This window comes from Amyelois transitella, chromosome 29, assembly GCF_032362555.1.
Source record: "Amyelois transitella isolate CPQ chromosome 29, ilAmyTran1.1, whole genome shotgun sequence".
Lineage (NCBI taxonomy): Eukaryota > Metazoa > Arthropoda > Insecta > Lepidoptera > Pyralidae > Amyelois > Amyelois transitella.
The window spans coordinates 3,008,476-3,033,854 of NC_083532.1; the positions used below are offsets into that span (position 1 = coordinate 3,008,476).

The 25,379-nt window shown below is 35.1% G+C and overlaps 2 protein-coding genes across 5 annotated transcripts; one reads left to right on the forward strand and one right to left on the reverse strand.

The window, feature by feature from the left end:
- The first annotated feature begins 7,536 nt into the window (after positions 1 to 7,536).
- LOC106129484 (isochorismatase domain-containing protein 1) lies at positions 7,537 to 10,975 on the forward strand. Of its 2 annotated transcripts, none has more exons than XM_013328054.2 (4): positions 7,537 to 7,819; positions 8,124 to 8,330; positions 8,477 to 8,593; positions 10,243 to 10,975. In XM_013328054.2, the coding sequence occupies exons 1-4, from the start codon at positions 7,685 to 7,687 to the stop codon at positions 10,399 to 10,401; spliced, it is 618 nt and encodes a 205-aa protein (XP_013183508.1). In that variant the 5' UTR covers positions 7,537 to 7,684; the 3' UTR covers positions 10,402 to 10,975. The 2 variants fall into 2 exon arrangements, with proteins under 2 accessions (XP_013183508.1, XP_013183509.1); XM_013328055.2 differs by lacking the exon at positions 10,243 to 10,975 and adding an exon at positions 9,303 to 9,489 and having other exon boundaries at positions 7,543 to 7,819.
- Positions 10,976 to 11,054: 79 nt separating this feature from the next.
- LOC106129502 (coatomer subunit zeta-1) lies at positions 11,055 to 22,576 on the reverse strand. Of its 3 annotated transcripts, XM_013328089.2 has the most exons (7): positions 22,437 to 22,576; positions 21,876 to 22,021; positions 20,563 to 20,662; positions 20,011 to 20,144; positions 18,715 to 18,805; positions 17,011 to 17,057; positions 12,240 to 12,344 (listed from the first exon to the last, which is right to left on the reverse strand). In XM_013328089.2, the coding sequence occupies exons 1-6, from the start codon at positions 22,470 to 22,472 to the stop codon at positions 17,034 to 17,036; spliced, it is 531 nt and encodes a 176-aa protein (XP_013183543.1). In that variant the 5' UTR covers positions 22,473 to 22,576; the 3' UTR covers positions 12,240 to 12,344; positions 17,011 to 17,033. The 3 variants fall into 3 exon arrangements, with proteins under 3 accessions (XP_013183541.1, XP_013183543.1, XP_013183542.1); XM_013328087.2 differs by lacking the exons at positions 12,240 to 12,344; positions 17,011 to 17,057 and adding an exon at positions 11,055 to 11,258; XM_013328088.2 differs by lacking the exon at positions 17,011 to 17,057.
- Between the last annotated feature and the right edge of the window lie 2,803 nt (positions 22,577 to 25,379).

Sequence of the window (25,379 nt, forward strand, 5' to 3'; positions counted from 1 at the left end):
TGTCCCGTATATATATTTATTTATTATTTTATTGCTTTATTAGTTTGAGTGCTAACCGATGCTCTTACGGCGAGGGAAAACATCGTGAGGAAACCTGCACATTCAGGCAACTTAATGTGTAACCATGATCCAATATGAGTTAGGTTCCTCTGCAAGGGTTGCGGAGGTCAGATGGGATGAGAGTCGCTTCGTGTAAAAACCTGACTCACCCAATTCAGAATCATGGTCGTAAAGGCGCACCCCGGGATCCTCTTCAGAGAGGTGACGGAGTAACCGGGACTAACGCCAGCACGAATAGATGAAGCAGTTGGCACACACAATGTTTCTCTTCCCTAAGTCGTCTTTTACGACATCTACGGAAAGAGGTGGAGTTAGCCCTATTCTTTAGTGCTGGGAACCATACGGCACTCATTTAAATACATACATACAGACATACATATGATCACGTTTATATCCCTAGCGGGGTAGACAGAGCCACCAGTCTTGAAAAGACTGATAGGCCACGCTCAGCTGTTTGGCTTAGTTAGTGATAGAATTGAGATTCAAATAGAGACAGGTTGCAAGCCCATCGCCTAAAAGAGGAATCCCAAGTTTATAAGCCTATCCCTTAGTCGCCTTTTACGACATCAACGATAAAGAGACGGAGTGGTCCTATTCTTTTTGGTACTGGTGCCGGGAACCACACGGCACTATTAAATCGCACAATATTATACTAAAATATTGCTTATTCACGAAATATCTTCAACAAAGAGACAAACTAACTATTCTTCATTACTGTATAATAGTCCGTCGACACTATTCAATAATATCCATTAAGATATTGGGACAAAAATAAACACACTATGAGATGGTAGTAGCGGCCATGTTATCACTAATTAATACACTTTTAATTTAATTGAAAAATGAAGCTTATAGCGTGGAAGCTAAAGCGTATTTTGATGTGATATGACTTTTCAAAGGAAGATGTACGAAGAAATGCTGAATCATTTTGACTGTACACTGCCGGGCAAGAATGTGTGGTAAAGGTTGATTTGTAACTAAGTAAGTATTAATAGTTAGTAAGTTACTAGTAAGTAAACTTTGAGAAGTCATTTTAATATTATTCCCTATTTCTGTTAATTCCGAGAAAAGCAAAATCTTTACATACATATAACCACGTCTATATCCCTTGCGGGGTAGACAGAGCCAACAGTCTTGTAAAGACTGAATAGGCCACGTCCAGCTATTAAGCTTTAAGAATTGAGATTCAAATAGTGACAGGTTGCTAGCCCATCGCCTAAAAGAAGAATCCCAAGTTTATAAGCCTATCCCTTAGTCGCCTTTTACAACATCCAGTAGGAAGAGATGATGTAGAGGTCCTATTCTTTTTTCTAATGGTGTCGGGAACCACACGGCTATTGAAATCGCTCATGTAGGCTGTTTTCAAGATATTCACAATTAGTACTAATTTCGCGGCGTACAAAGACGGAAGTTTTAATTTGTAGAATTTGTAGAGATTTATGGTTGAAGTTTTTTTTTATTTAAAAAAAAACTCCTTGTTATTGTGACTTGTGACACTGTTTTTTGACTCTGCAGTGTACGGCGCCTCATACTCCGATACCTACGTCATACCTACCGTGTGAACCACTGCGCGTACAATGCCAACTTATGATGATGGGAACCTTGGTTACTTTTGGGATGATTCAAATTGAAAGCTTTGCTAGACTGGCTCAGACAGGCTCTGTCTACACCGTGGGGGATAAGACGTGATTATGTGCATGTATCAAATCATTTTATTTGCATAAAATAGGAATACAATAATGTACTAGTGGAATTATACGAAAATAAGAGTAGCCTATTCAGCCAAATTATTTGGCGTGCAGATTATAACTGTACTTACTTACTTAACTAAAATGTTTACAAAATACATTTGTACTTTACGGAACTTATGAAAAAATCAAATCAAGTTCGTTGGTTATTTCTGCAACATTTAGGTATTATCACCTATTTGGCGTTATTCGTCCTATCTAAATACCTCTAGGCAAATCCGGAAAACAAATCATTGATTGTGTCCATCATATTCGTATCTGTATTTCTTCAACAATATGGAGCGGTATCCCTGGGTCTGGGAGTATTCATATGGTCGAATTAGGTAAGTCAGGAGCACAGATTGACTCCCGTCTGACCTCCGCAACCTTTGCAAGAGAGCAAACCCACTTTGAATCACTTTTACGACTGCAACATACAAAGTTGCTTGAATTTACAGGTTTCCTCACAAGAAAAGAGGTTGAAGTACCTACGTGGGTTATTTGCAAAAAAAAATTCAACTTACCTTTGTCCCAATCGCATTTCCTCTACGAAGGAGCCCAGGATTCCTAGACTACTAGACAAACCTAGATTTATAGCAAAATAAACTTTCCTTTGCAGTAAGAAAAAATTACAAGAAAACAGATGCCAAAAAAAATCACATGTCCGTAAACAATTGGCCATTAATCATAAACAAAGTGATGGTCAGTCAAAATGATTTATTCAATATTAACCTGCTTACAGAAATATGAACTGGAAAGATTAATTACTTTTTAATTCGCCATTTTTGTTGCGTCATGACGTTTGCGCGGGAAATGGGATGGCGGGAACTCTCAGGGCGGAAACGTTACGCGCCAGTGACTTTTTACTTTTTTACAGTTACCAAGCAAAAGTACACTTTGAAATGCCACTTGGATCTGTACCTACTAACAGTTTTTTATATGTCAGGCAAAAAAATTCTACCCGTGCTATCAAAAGCATTTTTACAGTGCGTAAATGCAAAACAATTTCCTTGTTACGACTTTACAAGATAATTATGATAGGAAAACCGCGCCAAACAATGGACAATAGGCGCAGACAAAAAATGAATTAGATTTATCGATTCAATCGAATTGTAGTACTTACTACAATTCCATAACTGCGGTTTTTAGACCAAGTTAATTATGGTAATAAGTAACAAATTTTAACGACTTTTGCCGTAGCTCCCGTGGTCCAATAGAGACCACTTGCTGCTCTTTGTGTAAATACAGACAATTTATCATAAACTAAATGTAAACCATGATTTTATTTGTGTGATTGTTTATATTACTTAAATCTATACTAATATTATAAAGCTGAAGAGTGTGTTTGTTTGAACAGGAATAATCTCAGGAACTACTGGTTCAAATTGAAAAATTATTTTTGTGTTGAATAGACTATTTATCGAGGAAGGCTTAAGGCTATATAATATCACGCTGCAACTATTAAGAGCGAAGAAATGAAGGAAAATGTAAAAAAAAAACGGGGAAAATTATTATTAATCATTGAGGGCTTCAATGATGCCCAAAATAACTATTCCACACGGACGAAGTAGCGGGCACAGCTAGTTAGGTAATATAAGTAAAGTCAGTATCCACTTTTGAATATTAAGATAGTGATGATAACGGATTTTTACCTTAAAAATTAAACGTCGGCTGTAATTCCTCTCGATAACATCTGGAAACCAATGATTTTTTAATACTTAAAGAGAAAGAAGAAGAAGAATAGTATCTAGTGTACCAATTTATATTAAAATTCAAAATTTTTATTTCTTTATGTAATATTGTGAAACACTGGTTGACGTCCCCTAGACCACAAAAGGAACATATGCCTAATTTCTAGACCTAGCGGTTTGGGCTGTGTGCTGTTTATCAGTTAGTAACTCAATAATACATTCATATAATCACGTCTATATCCCTTGCGGGGTAGACAGAGCCAACAATCTTGAAAAGACTGAAAGACCAGCTACCATAAGGTTTCAGCTGTTTGGCTTAATGGTAGAATTTCAATTTATAAGCATATCCTTTAGTCGCATTTTACGACATCCATGGGAAAGAGATGGAGTAGTCTTATACTTATTTTTTTCTATTGGTTCCGGGAACAATACGACATTCAGTAATGGAAGAGTTTTATGTATAATAGATATAGTATAGATAAATGTATTTTATAACATCAAAACATTTCTGTCTTTGAACCCGGGACGGCGCCGTGGGCGTGGCCACTCTAGCGGCAAGTGTCAGTGGCGCCAAGGCTTTCCGCTTTTGACTTTTTACTTTTTTTCATCAACTTTTTTATGGACGCCCCGCGGCAAAGGCGTTGGCGCGGCGCGTATAAAGGATAGATAATTTAATTAGGTTATTTAATGACAGATTATTTTCGCTGATTCGTATTTTTTTCTGTATGAATAAAATGCGACATGATTTTCGTTTACGTTATTTTGCCCTTGCAGTAAAATAGCCGCTTAGTTTCCCATAGCTTCAGAGTGACCAATGGGAACAACATTAGATAATATAAATAAATAAATGTAGTTCATGGCACAAATTACACAGATTGAGATAGCCTCGAAGTAAGTTCGAGACTTTTTACGATATACTAACTCAACGATACTCTATTTTATAATAAATGCAAGTGATAAACATCAAAAACACAGGCCAATCAGAAAAGTTTGCTTCTCATCATGCCCTGGCCGGGATTCGAACCCGGGACCCTACTGTGTCACAGACAAGTCTACTACCGCTGCGCCACAGATGCTATATCATATAGCATCATATACCTATACCTAAGTAGGGAACTTACTGATAAAAGTGATTGAACATGATATACCTACATATGCATACATATCACGTTTTATCATTTACGATATAGACAGAGCTAATAGTCACAAGACTCGGAAGCTTCGTTTAGATGAATGGCTATAAAATTCCGAGTTATAGCTTGCTAAAGCCTTTCGTCGAAAACAAGTCAATCCCTTGATACTTGTATACCTTTACAATACACGTGGGAAAAGAGTCAGCTTCCACCCAATATGATTTTTTTTCACTACCAAACCAGCAAGGAAGAATTTTATATCATTCCCGATAGTGTATCTAGGCATAAACTACATTTTTCCACTTAAATGTACTTTTTTGCTGCACACACGTGTGGTCCCATTTCATACAAGGTCGTAGGTTATGGGTACTGCTAACCTTAGTAAGTACCTTCAGAAAGTCCAGGTAATACTTATTAGCCTTTTCTTTATACATCAAGAGGTATCTTACTTAAGCTTTCTTTACGGCTTTTCTTCACAGCCAAGGACTACCTAGGTCTTAAACAAAAACACTATTTTTTATAACCTTTAAACAACCTTAAACTCCCTTCAACAATTAACTCGTCCCCTGGACTACGTAAATTCCCTAATCACTATAATTATAAGCGATTTTATTAAAACCAAACATTTTATACAAAGCACGCGCCGCAGCGCCTCTGGCGGTGGTTTTTAGCATTAAATGAGTCACAGGTGGCGCCACTGTGTATGAGTTTTAGTATGTTGTTAGAAGACGCCCACGTATAGCGAAAAATTCAGTTATTTTCCGTTCTCGCGGGAATTTCGGAAATTATCTCTTAAGTGTACCCTTACACTACATAAGAACCTACTTACTCAGTTTCAAATTCAAATTTTCATTTGTAGAATATAAGTACCTACAATAATAATAGTTCGAGATATACGGTTTATCATCAAAATCAATATAGTTTTTTTTTTTAAATTATATCTCCCTATCCATGTATTAGGCACAAAAAGCTTACCTAATTCAAATTTAGGCACCCTACCTGTCGATAGCTCCATAAAAGAACTTTAAGTAGGCACAACCGAAAAAAAAAAAAAAAAAAAAAAAAAATAAAAAAAAACTAAAACCACACTTTCCGAGTAAACCTTCATCGCAGACGTATCATTACAGGCGTCCGGCACGCAATTTCTTAAAAAACTAAATCTCTAATTTACCGAAAAAACTGTATCATTCACGAGACCCTTTTCTATTTGATTTTTTCTTGTGCTCGTCGAATGCGTGACTTTTGACTGACTGTTTTGGCTCCAGGCTATAGCCTATCTGAGCGCAACCGCGGAATAAAAACAAAAAAAAAAGCATGGCGGGCGCCTCGCGTGCGCCCGCTCTTTTCGGCGGGAAGACCTTTAGAAAAAAACTCACTTTTACCTGTGACGTCGGTTAAAAACAAAGTAATGTGGTATAATTTTGTATTATTAGAAATTGGCGCAGTATTCGGATGAATGGTGGAAACGAAATGGGAGACAACATGTAATTATTTAGTGTCCCTACATAGTTTTTTTTTTAATCTATTAATTTGGTGTAAGTATTTACATTTAAAGATCGCAATGTTTACAATACTAATTTAAGTCATTAATTTTAAAGTACTTACAACCACACAAAATCTTAATAAAGTTAATACAGAGCCAACAGTCTCGAAAATACCTGGATTAAGTTAGAAATGAAGATTAATAGAAAAAAAATCGGTGCGACTTTTTATTTAACCAGAAAAATGGTAAAATGAAATAACAGTCGTCATAATAAATTACATAGGTACAAACATATATGCATATAGTCACGCCAACATCCCTTGCGGGGTAGATAGTACCAACAGTCTTGAGAAGACGTTCAGCTGTATGGCTAAATGATGGAATTGTTAAAGACAATCAAGGGAAAGTCTATGAAATTGTCACTACCTATTTGAATCTCAATTCCATCTTTAAGCCATATCACTCAACGTGGCCGAAACCCGAAGAGACTGTTGGCTCTGTCTAACCCGTAAGGGATAAACATGTGATTATGTACGTATATACATACCTATAATCGCGTGTTTAAAAGCGTCTAAGCTTACCTAAAATCAGCCTTACCGAATCATAATCTTAGCGGTAGCTATCAAAAATTCGGCTTTCTCATATTTTCACATGCTTATTTCCTCAGTCGCCTTTAGTGATAGATACCATAGCAATCAGAGTAATACAAGACTGAATGACATTCACAGGATATATATATGGGATCCTCCTATTTTAGAGCGCATATTATGCTTATACGTATCATATCTACTTGATCCAGTCCGATCGCCGAACCGTTTCCAGGGGAACTAGGGGCCTGGGTATGATAATTAATCTTAGCGCCTGACATTCATTTATATAATACTTTTTTTTAAATATTTGCTGTCAAAATACTGCAGGCGTTCGTTAAAGTTTTTTGGATAAGTACATATATTTAATTTAATAATTTCTATGTATCCTACAAATCTGACTTTTTTTCCGGATATGGTAACTTAGATGTGCAAAAAGGAGTTGTTATTATTAACGTATTTCATTATGAGAAACTGTTTTCCGTCCTCCATGTAGTAATACTGTAAGTATGATGAATGTTGAATAAATGAAACTCCCGCTTAGTAAGTACTATTTCTAAACAGCACTTCACGGAGATATAAAAACTCCAAAATCAAATACATTGTACGTATTTAAATAAGAATTGCAGTTATACAATATACAAAAGTTGTATAAAAATGCTTATAAATTAAAGACACGGTACAAATCACGTAGAACGGAACGGATTTGCAATTACAACCTGACTATGTAGTTAAAAAAACACAATAGTCAATTGAGATACCGCTCTAGTCAAAGAAGTTAAACACTAGTGTAGTGTTCAATTTACATGATTTCTACTTATACCTATAAATATTAAGGCTCTAGTCTAAATCGGGTTTTTACATTAAGCATGAGTAAACTTACCGACCATTTGTTTACAAAATTTTGACAATGACGTTTGTTATCATTCTGATTCTTGAATAAACTTAGGTTCTTGTTTGGTTGGAATAAAATAGCGCCGGTTTTGTTTTTGTGCTTTTTCCAATGGCAGCCAGAAATATTTTGAAATTGGGAGCTCTAGAGGCTCCTAGGACGGCGTTTTTCCTATGTGATATTCAAGAAACATTTAGACCGCACGTAAAACACTTCGGCGAAGTCGTGAAAGTTGCAAATAAAATGGTTAGTGTTTTTATTACGTAACAGTCCTTAAGTTTTTGTATTTATGTCGACTCCTTCTCAATTTCTCTTCAATATAGTTTGTAGAGTAGTAGGCATCTCCTAGGCATGAAGGATAAAAGCACAACTTTTGAAGGTATTTATCACCAAGGTGCATAATTTACAACTTACCCCTTAAGGCGGATAAGTGTCAAATAGGCATCCTAGTTTTATTAACTCATAACTGAGAATGTAATCGGTAACATTAAAATTGGTTTCTATATTTCTAAACATTAATTAATTTAATTACATTTCACATTACTTTCAGCTAGAAGCATCAAAACACTTCAAAATACCAGTGTACATATCTGAACAGTACCCCAAAGGGCTCGGGCACACCACCAAAGACATTAAAGTTGAAGACGCGGCCTTGGTGTACGAGAAGACTCAGTTTTCTATGTTCACTCCGGAGTTGCAGGAACGATTGAAAAAGGATATTCCGGATTTGAAATCTGTTGTACTTTTTGGAATAGAGGTAATATTATAGTTTTTTACGTACAGCAACAAAAAGCTTGCTGATCTGCTTAATTAAGATAGACATTGTAAGTTTGTCACCTAAAAGAATCCCAAGTTTAATAGCCTGTTGTGCTGGAATTAAGTTTATTTTTAATTTATTTTCAGGCACATGTGTGTATAGAGCAGACAGTGATAGACTTGTTGAACGAAGACTTTGTTGTGCACGTATTAGCTGATGGTGTCTCGTCCAGATCCACCATGGATAGAGGACTGGCATTGCAGGTTTGTTACATACATAAAATCACGCCTCTTTTCCAGAGGGGTAGGCAGAGACTACCTCTTTGCACTTGCCACGATCCCTGCATACTTCCTTAAAGGTTTGTTAATATAAATAATAGATTGATTGACTGACTGACTGAAATATGCACAGCCCAAACCGCCGGTTGCTGGCAGGTGGCAATTTTCTTCCTCCTGGCTTTAGTCCTGCGTCCTCACAACTCTGGAGCAGAGCCCAGAGCATGCTTTTGACCATGGATCCTGGATTAGGTGAGTCAGGTTCTTACACAAACTTACATCCGACCCCCACAACCTTTGCAGGTAAACCTAACCCATATTTACTCAATCATGGTTCATCAAACATCCAGTTGCCTGAATGTGCAGGTTTTCTCACGATGTTTTCCCTCACCGTAAGAGCATCGGTTCGTATTCAAACTAACGTACATAACTTCGAAAAGAGGCATTGGTACGTGGCCGAGGTAAGATTCGAACCAATGCCTAACTAATATACAGAACATACTTACACACAAACCACGGGTTTATTCTTTACGAGGTAGACAGAGCCAATACTAACTAGGCTACTTGTCATTAAACCAAATTATTGGTTCTAACCCTTTAGAAATAAAGGCGTGGTATAAGTATGTTTGTCTGTATCTACGTATGTTTCACTACAGTCCCTTACTAACAATCTCACCTGTATTTCCTCTCCTTCCAGCGCTTACAATCCATAGGTTGCTTCGTCACGACTTCAGAAAATGTGCTGTTCAAACTATTGAGAGATAAGACCCACCCGGCGTTCAAACTTGTGTCCAAACTTAGCAGAGAACCTACTGTTGATACACTAGGCTATGATGTTAAATCGAAACTTTAATGTTTTACAAAATATACATTATGTTACTAAATACGTTTGTCATTAAGAACTTCTATGTTGTCTCTTGTCATGAAACCTATTATATATTAAGGATGGTAAGTGGAAAACATAATCTCTGTTAAGAACTAAATTAAGATAACTTATCTTACTTACTAAAACAACCAGTTTCACGTCATAATAATAAGCGAAACAACGAAAGCCTTGCTACAGGACATCCATATATATACCTCTATCTTTTACACTATGAATGAAAGTGACTTATCTTTTATTTTATGCAATTTGGTTTATCAATCAAAGAATTACCTAGATTATTTAGTCAAAAAATACAGAAAACCCTCCTATTACAAATACTAGGAGGTTTCCAAATTAGATTAACATTTGAATCTCAGTAATCATCATTGTATTTAAATGATTAATTTTATACTTATTTACATTTTTTTTTAAATATAGTCAATGCGCATTCGTCCACGATTTAGATTTAAAAATCGAAATTTATAAATTGACGTCTGGTGACAATGGTGCAGCAGTGTAGTTTGTTCCGCGGTACCTAGTAGATATAATTAGACGTATGTTATGTTGTCGTCAATAAGTAATACCTTGTATCCAATTTTGAAAATCAATTCTATTCTGATCTCAGAGGTCATCCAAATCCATTGTAGGCTTCGTAAATGTTCCGAATTGGGCATATTTAATTCTCTGTTACTAGGTACTGCAAGACAAAGATTATCTCTTTTTTTTCAATGTACTACTAGGTATCCTTAAAATGTGTTATTTTCTTTTTCAGCGTCTACAAAAAATAGGTTGCTTCGTGAGCACGGCTGAGAATGTCCTTTTTAAACTGTTGAAGGACAAGAATCATCCTGCGTTCAAAGCGATTTCCAAGTTGAATATGACACCGACTCCTGAAGAATTTGGCGCTGGCGTCGTGAGAAAAGAGCCTTAAACAGGTTATGGGCCCGGCAATTTTTCGTTGTCGCTGTATAATATTGAACGAAAGACTGGTTCAAATTATAATCATTCATATGGAAACTTCCAAATAATTTATGGAAATAACTTTCTGGCCTTTTTTAAGTTTTTAGGTTATGGGCCCAGCAATTTAGGTACATTTAACTTTTTCCGTTTATTTACTTATTTAGTTTTTACTAAGCGACATCTCATGTTCATAGGTAATTGAGGCAAACAGAATACTAAACCTATTTGCATTTTGCTCATTTATTTTGTAGGAAAGCTTTAGACTTTTCCTAAGTTTATTTTAGAATTACTCTTACATCATATTTATTTAAAGCGGAAATAATATAAGCATTCATGTGATATACGCTGTAATTGAAGATCAAATTGTAGTCAATGACCGCCTCTGTGGCGCAGCGGTAGTACGCTTGTCTGTGACACCGGAGGTCTCGGGTTCGAATCCCGGCCGGGGTGAGAAAAAAACTTTTTCTAATTGGCCTGGGCCTTGGATGTTTATCTATATAAGTATTTATTATAAATTATAGTATTGTTGAGTTAGTATCTCGTAACACAAGTCTCGAACTTACTTCGAGGCAACTCAATCTATGTAACTTGTCCAAAAAAAAAGAAGTTTTAAGAAGAATTAAGTTGTTTTAAAATAATTATTTATTTAAATCAAAAATATATTATGTATAGCTGTAATGTCCAAGTTTGCGAAACTTATAAATCTATTAATACAAATTTTGCCTTTGTATGTAACTGTAAATAAAGTACTCATAAGTTTTTAAATCGTTTGAACATATTTCATTTGAGTAACGACCACTTCAATTGTTCCTTTGCCGATTGTAATACCTGGAAAAGAAAAAAAATAAGTACAGTCAACAACATAAATAAGTATACAGAGACGAAGTAAGCAAAAAAACAATTGTATGTCAAACGAATGTCAGTTTTAAAATAATCGCAGCCCTGTATATTTAATTATGTTTTATGATTATACTAAGTGCATTTTTATGATTAATTTCAATATATGTAATCTATTTATATATAGTGTAAATAACATAGGTTAACTAATTCCATGAACAAGCCATACAATTAAATGTTGCCTTTCATTGTTATCAAAAACCGTTGGCTCTATTTTCCTCGTAAAGGATAAAGACGTTGTATATAATTATAATAATTATTAGAAAGAAGTATGCAGAGATCGTGACAAGTGGAAAGATGTAGTCTTTACCTACTCCTCCGGCTTCCAGAAATAGGTTTTATTTTTTAGTTATATATCTATAATTGTAGACTATACGATATTGTCAATTTGTCCCACAAAAACGAATTTATTTGGGGCACTTTCATTCCCTATTTTTGTGTACGCCTATTGATTATTTTCTGATATTATGTAAGTATTTGTACAGTGTACTTTGAGAGTTCTAACTTTAATTTATAGCCCCCGATATACCTACTTATTTTTTATAGATCTTTTTTGTAAATGCGTTTGTCAAAAAAAAAATATAAAAAATATATAAGAAATCATGCAACACTCCAATCTTAGAAAAATATGATCGATAATGTTGTCCATAATGTCAAATGAAGCGTTAATTCTTCTTTTCATGATATTCTTAAATGTTATGGTTAGAAGCCAATTTTGAAGCCCCATTAAACAACTATACAATATGTAGCGAAGGCACTTAAAAAAATATTAGAAGGAATCATGTCGCCATCTTTAAAAATAACTAGGTACTTTTATCATTTATTATTTTTTTTACGTGAAATGTCCTTTTCGGATTCGATAAGTGTTTTCGTTACATATATAAGGGTTAAAAGCTTAAAATAAAAAAAAAATAAGCTTAACAAAAACCATTTTTAATATCCTACTACAATAATTTTCTAATCTACAATTATTCCTAGCCGATGGCCGGATCAAAAATTCAATATGTTGTTGAGGATCTGAAATAGGCATAAAGCTGATTTAAAATGAAATAAAATATAAAAACAATAAATAAAAATAAAATCATGCGACGTGTACGATAGGAAAAATGTGAAAAAAAAAGTTAAATGGTGCAAAATAAACAATAATCTCCAAACATAATATTAATTTTGAAATGACATAATTGTGATTAAAAATTATGCGCACTTAATGTACAGTCAACGACGTTATTAGGTTTATACGGCTGTTGTAAATTTTACATTTTTTTTTAATTTTAGGCTTTCAATAACTATTTAATATGTTGCTGACTGTACATCAAAAATATTAATCGTGATTGTAACTTGCTGTTGAAATAATATATACAAAAAAAATACATGCACTGTTAATATCATAAAAACCTACCCATGAAATTGAAAATTTTACATCTTGCTACCGACTTCATTTTATATTACCTATTTTTAAAACAATTTACTTGGATAAAAATTATGATAGTATGTGTTGAAGCAGGTTTTCATTATTTCTTCCGTGTTCTCAAACTAAGTTGATCTGACCACAAGGAATTCGACTAAGTATCTAATAAATCAAATATTAAAAAACAAAATTGTACAGTGAGAGCGAAATCTTGTTAAACTTAATTTATTTAGAAAATAACCTACTGGGTGTATCAAATGTAGAACGGTTAAGGCGATTAAATAAAAATGGACATATGTTCAAACCGTACCGCGGTCATATACCAATGACTGATCTGGAATTCGTACATTAGTTTGGTTGCTAACCGACGCCCTCACTGTGTGGGCCAACCTGAACCAAATGAACTTTCAGGCAACTGTATCTGTCAGTATGGGTTTAGTTTCACTTGCAAAACATCAGACGGGAGTTGGTATGTTTAAAAATCTGATTACCCAATCTTGGATGGCGTTCAGAGATATAGTCAGCCGTCCCAATAAAGTACTTATACATACATACATACATACATAAAATCACGCCTCTTTCCCGGAGGGGTAGGCAGAGACTACCTCTTTCCACTTGCCACGATCTCTGCATACTTCTTTCGCTTCGTCCACATTCATAACTCTCTTCATACAAGCTCGGCGGTTTCGGGTACTTTTGACCTGACCCTTTACCAGGACGTCCTTAATTTGATCAAGATACGTTCGTCTAGGTCTTCCCACTCCGACCTTTCCCTCCACACTCTCCTTGTATATCTGCTTAGTCAACCTGCTTTCATTCATCCTCTCCACATGACCGAACCATCTTAACATACCCTTTTCTATTCCTGTAACTACATCTTCTTTCACATCACAACATTCCCTTATCACGCTGTTCCTTATCCTGTCACTCAATTTCACACCCATCATACTCCTTAACGCTCTCATTTCCACTGCATTTATTCTGCTTTCATGCTTCTTTTGCCATACCCAACTTTCACTCCCATACATTAATGTCGGGACCAACACGCCCCTGTGCACAGCCAGTCGAGCCTTTTTGGATAGTTTCTGACTGCTCATAAAGGCATGCAAAGCTCCATTCACCATGTTCCCCGCGTTCACTCTCCTTTCAATATCACTATCATACTTGCCATCTGATGTAAACTTTGATCCTAGATATACAAACTCTTTCACTTGCTCCACTTTTTCTCCTCCAATCAAAATATTACATGCTGTCATTTCTTTCTCCATTTCAAAAACCAGTGTTTTAGTTTTACTTACGTTCACTTTCATTCCTTTCTCTTTTAAAGCTTCATGCATACAGTTTACCATCTCCTGTAACTCCTCCGCTGATGACGCCAGTATAACCTGATCGTCGGCATAGAGCAGACATTTGACGAGTAACTCATTCATCCTTAATCCACTTTTAGACTCTTTCAAATCTGTCAAACAGCTATCCATAAATAGGTTGAACAGCCACGGTGACGCAACACATCCTTGCCTAACGCCTTTCTCAATCTTAAACCACTCAGTGTGCGCTCCGTTTATCCTGACACAAGCACTCGAATCCTCATATAAGGATTTCAGTGCTCGTATTAAGAGACTGCTCACCCCATGCATAGAAAGTGCTGACCACAATTCATTCCTCTCAACTCTGTCATAGGCCTTTTCCAGATCTACGAATGTGCAATAGACTTTTTGACTCTTGGCCAAAAACTTTTCGGCTATGCACCGCAAGGAAAAGACCTGATCAGTACATCCCATTCCCTTTCGAAATCCCGCTTGAGCATCCCATATTTTGTCATCAGTTTCATTCCTGACTCTATTAATCAATACCTTAGCATACAATTTGCCGACGACGCTAAGCAGGCTTATACCACGATAATTTTTGCAGTCCAGCTGTGACCCTTTTCCTTTGTAAAGTGGCACGATAACAGCCTTACACCAATCTTTTGGTACTCGGCCGCTTCTCCAACACAAATTGAAAAGGCAGTACAACTGACTAGCTACTACGCCTTTTCCTGCTTTAAGCATCTCGACCGACACTCTATCACACCCAGCAGCCTTTCCCGCTTTCATACTCTTAAGTGCTTCCACAATTTCGAACATTTCAATTTCGCCTTCCATCTCATTCTCTTTTTCTTCGCTATAGCAGAAATCTTTCTTATTTCCTTCCTTTTTTTCAAATAAACTTTCAAAATAGTCCTTCCATATCTTTAGTACACATTCTTCTCCTTTCACAACGCTACCATCCTGGCATCTGATCCTAGTCAGCTCTCTGGTTATAGTATTTCCTCGGGCTGACCTTACGGATTTCCAGAATACTTTCAGATTTGACTGAAAGTCTTCTGATAGCCTTTTATCAAAATCCTCTTTATACTCTTCTTTCTTTCTAATCACAGCTTTCTTAACCAGATCCTTCACCTTCTTATATTCCTTACGTGCTTCATTCACATCTTCATCTATAACCTCTTGCATTCTTAAGTTAGCTTTTGCTGCTAACAAATCCAGCCATGCTTTCTTCTTTAATCGCACAAGTTCTTGCACATCTTTACTCATCCACGCATTTTTGTGATTTTTTCCTTTCCTTCTTCTACTTACACCACACACTTCAACAGCTACTTTCACAATTCTTTCTTTAAATTCCTTCCATCCATCTTCAATATCGCTCATTTCCTCTAAATCTTCAAATTCATCCTTCAGTCTATTAATATACTTCTTACCTACATCCATATCTTGCAAATTTTCTACTTTTACTCTTTCCAAAGCGCTGGTTTGCTCCCTTACCCTGTGCCGCCAGCGATTGAAGATACCCCTTATCCGGGATATCACCAGTAAATGGTCCGAGTCAATGCCAGCACCGCGATATGCACGGGTATCCAGCACTTTGTTCTTCAATCTTTCATCTACAATCACAAAGTCTATCATACTTTTTAAAATACCTTCCACTCTTGTGTAGGTGTGGATCTCTTTATGTTGAAACATTGAGTTCGACACAAAAAGATCCCACTCTAGACAAATTTCTAATACACTTCTTCCATTATCATTCACCTTTTCGTCACCAAACGCACCAAGCACCTTTTCATATCCATCACGCTTTACACACACCCAAAGTACTTATCCTGTTTAGAAATCACTATTCTAAAAACTAACAAAAAAATAACTTTCCCATCATATTTTGGATGAATATAAAACATTTAAGGCGTCAAACTAAAAAAAAAATACTACAATTCGTAATGTATTTAATAACATGTATTCTATCATGTTATTAACTAGCTTATATTGTTTTACAACCATGTCGACAGCCCTATTCTGCGAGACAAGCATGGTACGCGCGACGCCGCGATAAACTATCGCTGTTTCACTTTTTATTATGACGTGAAACAGGACAACGATAGTTTATCGCGCGATAGAAACGTCATCGCGCGTGTCATGATAGCCCCGCTGGTGTTCAGATCAATTGATTGTTGATTGATAGCTTGCTGGCCCATTCCCATTGGTTAATAACATGAAATAAGGCGTGATTTTTTTTCACTCAGTGTTAGTAAAAAAATTAACTGTTAAAAATGACACAGAAACCGGTTTCGGATTATGATTTTTATTAGCAAAATAAAACACCAAACAAAAAAAAAAGAATACAGATAAAAAAAGCTTGTGAAATGCGCTTGAATCAACATAAAAAATGTAATTATCATGAAAAAAAAACCTAAAATTATTTAGATATCAAAGCATTAGCTGAAAAAATGTGTTAACATAATTTAAAATTTTTGCATGATAATAAAAAAGGGCATCAAAAAAGTCTAGCTGGTGCCAAAGTTTTTTCTTTTAATATGAAAAGAAAGAGGAAAAACTACAAAAAATATCACAGGCCAATCTCACTTTAAAACCTTTTACAAAATGTGCCACAAAATAAAAAAGTTGCCAGTAGTAAGTAACCTCATCACACATAACGTTATATTATTATTTAAATACAAAATAAATAAAAAACAAAATAATATAATCCAAAATTGTTAATGTTGAACTGCCAGTGGATAAACAGTTTTTTCAAGATTTTTTTAACAAAAAGATTAGATACTTTGGTTGACATGGAAAAATCTCATAAGAATCACTTTCAATTATATAACCAACCCTGTACCATAATAAATATTACCTAAGATTTTTCAAGAAACATTGTGGTTACAATGGTTATAAACATGTGACCCCTTTAGCCATACAGAAATAATATTTTGAGAGAATAGTGGGACAGGGCTGCATTTACCTTAAATCCATACCATTGGATCCTCAAATAAATATTTGTTGTAGTGCCTATAATAAATAAATAAATTTTATAAAATATTGCATAAACATGTTGATAAAAAAATTATTAAAAAAAAAATAAAGACAAAAAAAATTTAAAAGAAAAAATACAAGGTTTCTTTTTTAATCTGCTGTTGGAGGTAAGTTTATTTTAATTTTGTTGTTTCGTACATGTAAATTATATGTGTATATTTTTTAACTGGGTATGAAAATATTATATTATAATTGTGAAATCACTTTTTCACTACATCAGTCATTTTTTTTTCATTTCATCATCAGTGTAATTTGTCCCGTATATATTTATTTATTATATTTATTTATTTATATTGTGTTGGTATAATTTATTATGGATTTGAATAGCAATTAAAATAAATCTGCACTTTTTAAATTTATACAGATTTTTTATGTTCATATATTCTTAAAAGTAAAAATGTTAGTCTTAAAATAACAAAGTTTTGAGATTTCACACAAAAATAAATGTAAAAAATTATAAGCGTATTACAACGAAACTAACTTAATTTTGAAAACTCTGTTTTCAAACACAACCCCTTTGTGCCCAGAAAAAATGGCACTAATGAAGCTTAAGTCTCGGCTGCAAGGCAAATTTACGTAATTTCGCTTTGTTTGAAAATGACACATTCGATTTTCATTATATTTTGCTGAAATAGAGAGCTTTTTTACCCGTAGCTTCGCCTACGCGAATATGGCGCCACCTTCAAAAGAATACTGGATTTTCGCATAGGTATCTCACGGCACTACAACAGTTTTTATCGGGATAAAAAGTACCATTTGCTCTTCTCCAGATAAACGCAATATAAATATATACGCAAAATATTAAGAAGATTACTCCAGTAGATAACGTGTGATGAGACAACAAACAAACAAATCTTTCACATTTATAATACAAGTTGGGAGGAAAGCGAAACAAAGTTTGTATAAATATATATCTTTGCCCCTAAATATAATATTTTTCCCCGAATTCATTGACTGGTTTACGAACTCGCTATGCGTCTTATATTATTTAAATTACACTATTTGTTTTCAAAACTACATTTTCACACAAAAATAAATAGACACACACACGGGCGACAGCATACTTTTTCTTAAAATACTCATTGTTCACTGATACAAAAAAAAATCTAATTTCGTCGCACAGACATCAAAAGCGGTTAGCTTTAGGGTGGCCTTACACATCATCAAAACAAAAACTAATTTTACCAAGATTTTGTTTTCAATATATATTATTCAAATAGGCCTTCTTACACCGAATTGTCATTTAATAAAAATTGTAGTAAAATTAAATTATAATCATCTACAAGCTACAGGAGACTAAAGGGACATTCGCAACAACAAAACCTGAAATGCCTTTCGGCCGCTTACGAATTAATGCGGTCCAATATTAAGACATCCTAATGCGAGTGAATACTACGCAGGGCAAGAACAATAAATCTATTTGACGTATTCCAAAATTCGAACCTCGAACGTGACGACAATCTTATGAACATAACCTACCATAAATTCATAGAGTATTTTTTTTTCTAAACCTCAGCATATACACATACAGCCGACACAAAAGGCACGCTTCATTCCGCCTTCAGTCTCCGTATAACTTAATTCCTCGAAGCCTATTTGGCTACCAAAATAGCATATGAAAGTTGTCCATTACCTGGGCGACCGTCTGTTCCCCAAGAGGTACATCTTCAGTGCGGAGTGCGGCCCGGCCCACTATAGACATCGGATCGGCGTCAAGGATCACGCTGGAAATTAAAAAAAAAAAACATTAAACCTTTAATAAAACCGATGTTATGATTTTATCGTGTAAATATCGTTCGGCTCGGTTAGGATAGGTTGATTCCCATCTTTTTCTCAACGATGTCGTAAAGGCGACTAAGTTAAAAGGTGTACATTCATGTAGTGCAAGCTCGAATTCTGGACTGACAGCAAAGAAAAACATACTGTGTGCCAGCTTAACAGACTGTAAAAGTCAAACAAGGGAAATGCTAATATAACTAATTGGAATTCTCATTGTGGGCGCTGGGCTAGCAACCTGTCACTATTTGAATCTCAATTCCATCAGATATCCTTTCTTAGATAGATAGATAAAAGCTTTATTCACTATCACAATACATTTGTTGTACACATACATAATTAAAAATAATTAACAATGTTCTAATTCGTTAGGTAATTCTTTAGGTATATATATAATACATTATCTCGTCTTTATGCCTTGCGGGGTAAACAGAGCTAACAGTCTTGAAAAGACTGAAATACCATGTTTAACTGTATGGCTTTATGATGGAATTGAGATTTAAATAGTGACCGGTTGCTACAACTCTACTACAATAAAAATACCAAGTTTATTATCCTATTCCTGCTATAAATTTATCTGAACTTAGTCTCCTTTTGCGACATTCATGGAAAGCATATGGAGTGGTCCTATTCTTTAGTACCTATTGGCAACTACACCGCTAAGGATAGTACAGGGATATAGACGTTATCTATCTAGACTAATATTATAAAGCTGAAGAGATTGTTTGTTTGAACGCGCTAATCTCAGGAACTACTGGTCCGAATTGAAAAAATTTAGTGTTGAATAGACCATTTACCGAGGAAGGCTTTAGGCTACATGACATTACGCTGCAACTATAAGGAGCGAAGACATAATGGAAAATGTGAATAAAACAGGGAAAATTATTCATCCTTGAGGTCTTCAATGATGCCCAAAACTGTTCCACGCGGACGAAGTCGCGGGCACAACTGGTCTCAAATAAAAGTCTTTAATACCTCTTATCCCGGTTCAAAGTAGGTACTGTTCTCGTGGGATTTGCGATATTTGAAAATGCGACCGAGCGATGCCACGAGTAAATACTAGTAGCCTGATGTTTTCAAAAGGCTAGTTATACTTTATACCCCACCGCAAGAGAGGCGTGATAGTAGCTAGTATGATATAATAGATCCTTACCCTCCATCACAGATCTCGTCGAACGCCAACATGACTGCATCCAAATTGTCAATGAGAGTCTTGAAGTCCACATTCCGTCTTAACAAAATGCTAACAGACTCGTATAGAGCGTTCAGCACGGATTGAAGAATCAGCTGGAATCATTGAATTGGTGATTCAAATAGCTGTTTATCGTCATTGAGTCTCGCAACTGGCTTTGTTGTAAGGCTAGGTGCACACATCTACTTTAGTATTGTCAAACTTTTGTACCATTTTTGTATTGTAAAGTACACTTAATTAAAAATATTATTGGAGATAAAGATATGCTTATCATCCTCTGGGTCCAGGTATTGTCCCTTACTATAAAGTGTTGTGACTGTCTACCCCGTTATGGATAAAGGTAGGGTGGATATATATGTTGTTAATTGGAAGTCAAAAAGTTAAAATAATAAGAAAGTATGATAAGTGGGAGAACTAAGGTGTTAAAGGTTCGGGATTCCGGTCAGACAAGAATCGATTCCTGTAAAACCTCTTCTCTCCTCTTCAGAGTCATGTTTAAAATAGGTAACCCACCTCATTCTCATGTGAGCTGCCCATCACGTAGAAGAATAAGTTGAGATTGCTCTTGTACACGCAAGTCAGGCCATCCAACATGATGATCTCAGCGTTCGCTCTGAAAAGTAAATAATTCAGGAAAATTAGATTCAATTAAAGCATGGTTTACTATGCAGGAAGTTGTGAAGAAGCCTGTTTGCACTTTTAGGGTGCGTCTCCACTGAGGCGGAGACGAGCAGAGCAGAAAGGAGACGTGTGGGGATCGACCAATCATATTACATGAAATCCACATCTCATCTCTGCTTCAAAGGAAACAGTCAAGCAGAGACTAGCGGCGAAGTGACGTGATAGAAATCGACAACTAAGGGCTCTGCTCATCTTCGCCTCAGTGGAATCACGTACCTCTTTTCACAGCTCTGCTCGTCTCAGCCTCAGTGAAGCCGCAGCCTTAACTTTGGCTATCCTACACCACCAATGGTAGCTGTGTGGCCTAATGTTGGAATCAAGATTCAAATAGTGACAGGTTGCTAGCCCATCGCCTAAAAGTATCCTAAGTCTATAAGCCTCTCCCTTAGTTGCCTTTTATGACATTTATGAAGATTATGAAGACAAGACTAAGAGATAAAGAAGTGAGTGAAAATACACAATAAATAAATAATGAATATAATTATAATTACTTACATACATACATAAAGTCACGTTTATATCCATTGCAGCGTAGACAAAGCCAGCTGTGTGGCTTAACAAAAGAATTGTGATTCAAATAGTGACAGGTTGCTAGCTCAGTCTAAAAAAGTATCCCATGTTTATAAGCCTATCCCTAGGTGGCTATTTACGAAATCCATGGGATAGAGATGGAGTGGTCCTATTCTTTTTTTGTATTGGTGCTGGGAACCACATAGCACTAAATTACTTACCTTGAATAGTAATAATAGCATTAAAATACTTTTGAATGACTAGCTGTGCTTGTGATTTCGTCCGCGTGGAATAGTTATTTTGGACATCATTAAAGCCCTCAAGGATGAATAATTTACTGAATAATTTTCACATTTCCCGTTTTTTCTTCTATATATCGCTCCTAATAGTTGTAGTGTGATGTTATATGGCCTAAAGCCTTCCTCGATAAATGGTTTATTTAACACATAAAAAATTATTCACTTTGAACTAGTAGTTCCTGAGATCAGTACGTTCAAACAAACTCTTCAGCTTTATAATATTAGTATAGATATAGCAAAAGAAATATGCAGGTGGAAAGATGTAGTCTCTGCCTACCCCTCAGGAGAGAGGTTTGATGTTATGTGCGTATGTAAATATATAAGCAAAATTCATACCTGTGTGTCTTATTAAACAGGTTCTTCTCAAACGCCTTCTGTTCCTTAGCAGTTGGCAGCACATTTTTGTCATAATACTTGGCAAGCACACGGTTACCTTCAGAGTCTAAAATGCACATACCTTTAACTATGTACAGAGTTGGTTCCTGAAAAGATAATTGTAAGTATGATTTTTTCCAATTGTCTGTATTTAAACAAGTTTTTTTTTGATGAATACTTCAAGTGCATAAGTTTATAAATGTCTGGAATAGCTGGATGATATGTATATATATAATGGAATATGAAATAATATAATAATATGCACATGTTAGATACCTCAAATTATTTTTTTTTATTTGCTTAACATAACACAAATGGTCTAACATAATACCAATTACTTTGATTATAAATGTAGGATCGAAACAGCAATAACCATTCAGACCCTGGGAGGAGAAACTTAAAAGGCAGGACGGCGACAATTATTATCATAAAGGTAGGTAATGAATGTTGTGAAAACAAAAATGTTTCTGATAAGAATTCTAATCACTGCTGTAAAAATTGAAACTATTTCTGTTAACTTACAAAAAGAGAACCTTCCATTGCGTTTGTGTGAACCATTTTATGCTTTATATTTAATAAATTAGGTTTTTATGACTAAAAACTGCCAAGAAAACATGCACTTTTCAGCCGCAAACAAAAATGACGTGGACGACTAGACGTGCTTTGTGACATTGACATCGGTACAAATCAACTAGCATTGACATCTTCCTTTTTTTAATTTACCTTAACAAAATAGGCATATGTATCAACCATGCTGCTCTGTTGTAGAAGATTGTCGAAAGTGAATTTACTTCAAATGGTTGTATTCGATTTTTCTCGGATTAGAATAGACCTGCTTTAATTTACTGTTGAGAATATTTGAAAACGTGCACCACTTAAATTTCTGCTAACTAAAAAATCACTAAGAAAGTAAAAAGATTAAGCAGATAAAAGTAAAGTAAAGTAATTTTATTTGCGTTAAAAGTGGTATTACAGGTCAAAGTACATTTATGTATCTCACTCTTAACCTAAAATAGGCATGCAAATTTCTGATTATAATATTATACAAAAAATATATAGATTTAGCTTAGTATTTTTATTGGTCACAATATCGCTTGTCGATGCGTTCTTAAATTTCCTTGTCACATAAAAAGTCTTTTACAGAATAATAACACTTTTGAATCAGAATGTTTCTTAGTCTACTTTTAAATATTGGTAAGGGTAAATCCTTCAAGTTATCCGGCAGTTTGTTGAAAATTAGAATAGCCATCGGATAACAACTTTCATGGATATAAACAATATTCTTTGTAACGTTGTTTAAAAAAAGTTTTATGTACCTATGTAGTTATTATTTTTAATACTAAAAAATATTGCATGCCTGAAGAGGCAAACTTAACTCAACAACTGTGGCAACTGGCAAAATGTATCTCCATCTATATGTCTAGTAGACTATTTATTGCTTAATTGTGCAGACATTGTCTACACAATTAAGCAATAAATATTTTGAGTTTCAGTTTTGAGTTTGATAGCAATACTTCCGAAGGTAGATTTGGCGTTTTATTAAAAAAACAATATGGCAAAATCATTTAGCAACTTTACAGTGCTATAAATTAACTTATCACGGTACAGTACAGGTATATTACATTACCATGTAGGTCAGTAGGTACTCTACTTATTCCAAGTAACTATTTAATTATGTACCTACATACTTACTTCTCATATTTAACAGCAGCTCTTGTCAGAAGGGTTTAATAGAGCATTCCTATCCATTTCTTTGTTCTGCCGTTATTGTTTATTTGCAGGATGGTAAGTTTATTTTTTCATAAATTTGATCAAAATTCATTCATGTTCCTGTTCTTCCTTTCTTTCCTTTTATGTTTTCTTACACATTATTTGATACAAACATACATAAAATCACGCCTCCTTCCCAGAGGGGTAGGCAGAGACTACCTCTTTGTGGAAACACTTGCCACGATCTCTGCGTACCTACTTCCTTCGCTTCATCCATGGTAAATGTATTTCATTATTTGATAAATTCTTTAAATCGGATTATATGCCTTTCATAGGTTACCTAACTATTCCTTTTTTATGGTTCATATACCTAATGGGTTTTCATTAGGGGGAAGTCCCCCAGTGGCGGACACCTAAGGTTATTTCAAAATAAAACATAAAATATTTAAGGAATGTTTATAAAATTATGACATATATTAGATAACAAAGTTAGAAATCAAATTAATTTAACAAAAATGCAACCTCTGTAAAAAATAATTAATACTATCAAACAAACTTTGGTAACAAAAAACATAATTTTAAAAAGTGGCACCTAGTACCGGACGAATATTTGTGCACGCAACTGACACCAGTTTCATCACAGTTATAAATTCTTGAGGGTGTGAATGTTGTACTGTTTCATCAGCTTTTCAAGGTTGTCGTAGAAGAGATCCACTCGTGGTTTGTTAAATCCTACGGGGCGCATCATGCTTGTCGATTCCGGTGTTCTCAACGAAATGTCAGAATGCCTTTTCATGAAGTCGTAATTTTTTATTGCGACTTTTATTTTTTATTTATCAGCACTGCCTTTTTCTTTATTAAATCGATGAGGAATCTTCATGACTTCAGCTAAGTCGTATGCTAATTTAAGAAACTTCTTTTTCATGAGCGGCATGCATCTATTTGATAAATCTTTAATGTGGTCCACCAAGACTTCTTCATACTCTGCTGAGAAGGTGTTAGTGAATCTACCTAATTTTTTGTTTTTTTTTTTTTTGTTTTTGTTTCATTGTTACTTCTTCTCGATTTAGGGCCTTTATTTAATGTATAGTGCTTTTAGGAATATTGTATCGCATTGCAGCTTGTCTTACACTCAGTTCTTTTGACATAACCTTATCAATAGCAGTTTGTAAGCTCTGTGGATCCCAGGATCCTTTCTTTTTCTTCTCTTCCATTTTAACTATCTTCTTTCTTCTATACTCTAAAACAAAATTAAATAATTAGAACAAAATACGTAATTTCTTACAAGAAATATCAATATGTTTACTGTCCGGCACTAAGGGACGACTTAGTGTCCGGTGCTAAGGGACACACATTTTCGTTTATTAGATGGTACCTACTAAAATTGTTTAAAAGATGTAATAATATTCTACCATTTTACGGATAACAATCGAGTACTGATTTTATCTTTGAATACCACTCAAATGTAAATGCATAAATATACTAGAATTACTTACATTGATATTTAGGTGACGCCGTGATTTCGAGCCTAAAACAGCAAATGGTTACTCCTGCCGCGGCCGTGTGCGTCACTGGCGAGGCGCGGCGCGTGATCTTGTACCTGTATGCCCCAGCACCCCTTTCACTTGTATTTTGAAACGAACTGATTGGTACTCGCTTGAATAGTACGAGTGTCCGGCGCTAGGTGCCGTCCGGCGTTACGGGACTTCCCCCTATTTTAATTTTGATACTAACAATTTTTCGTATCCATTTGAT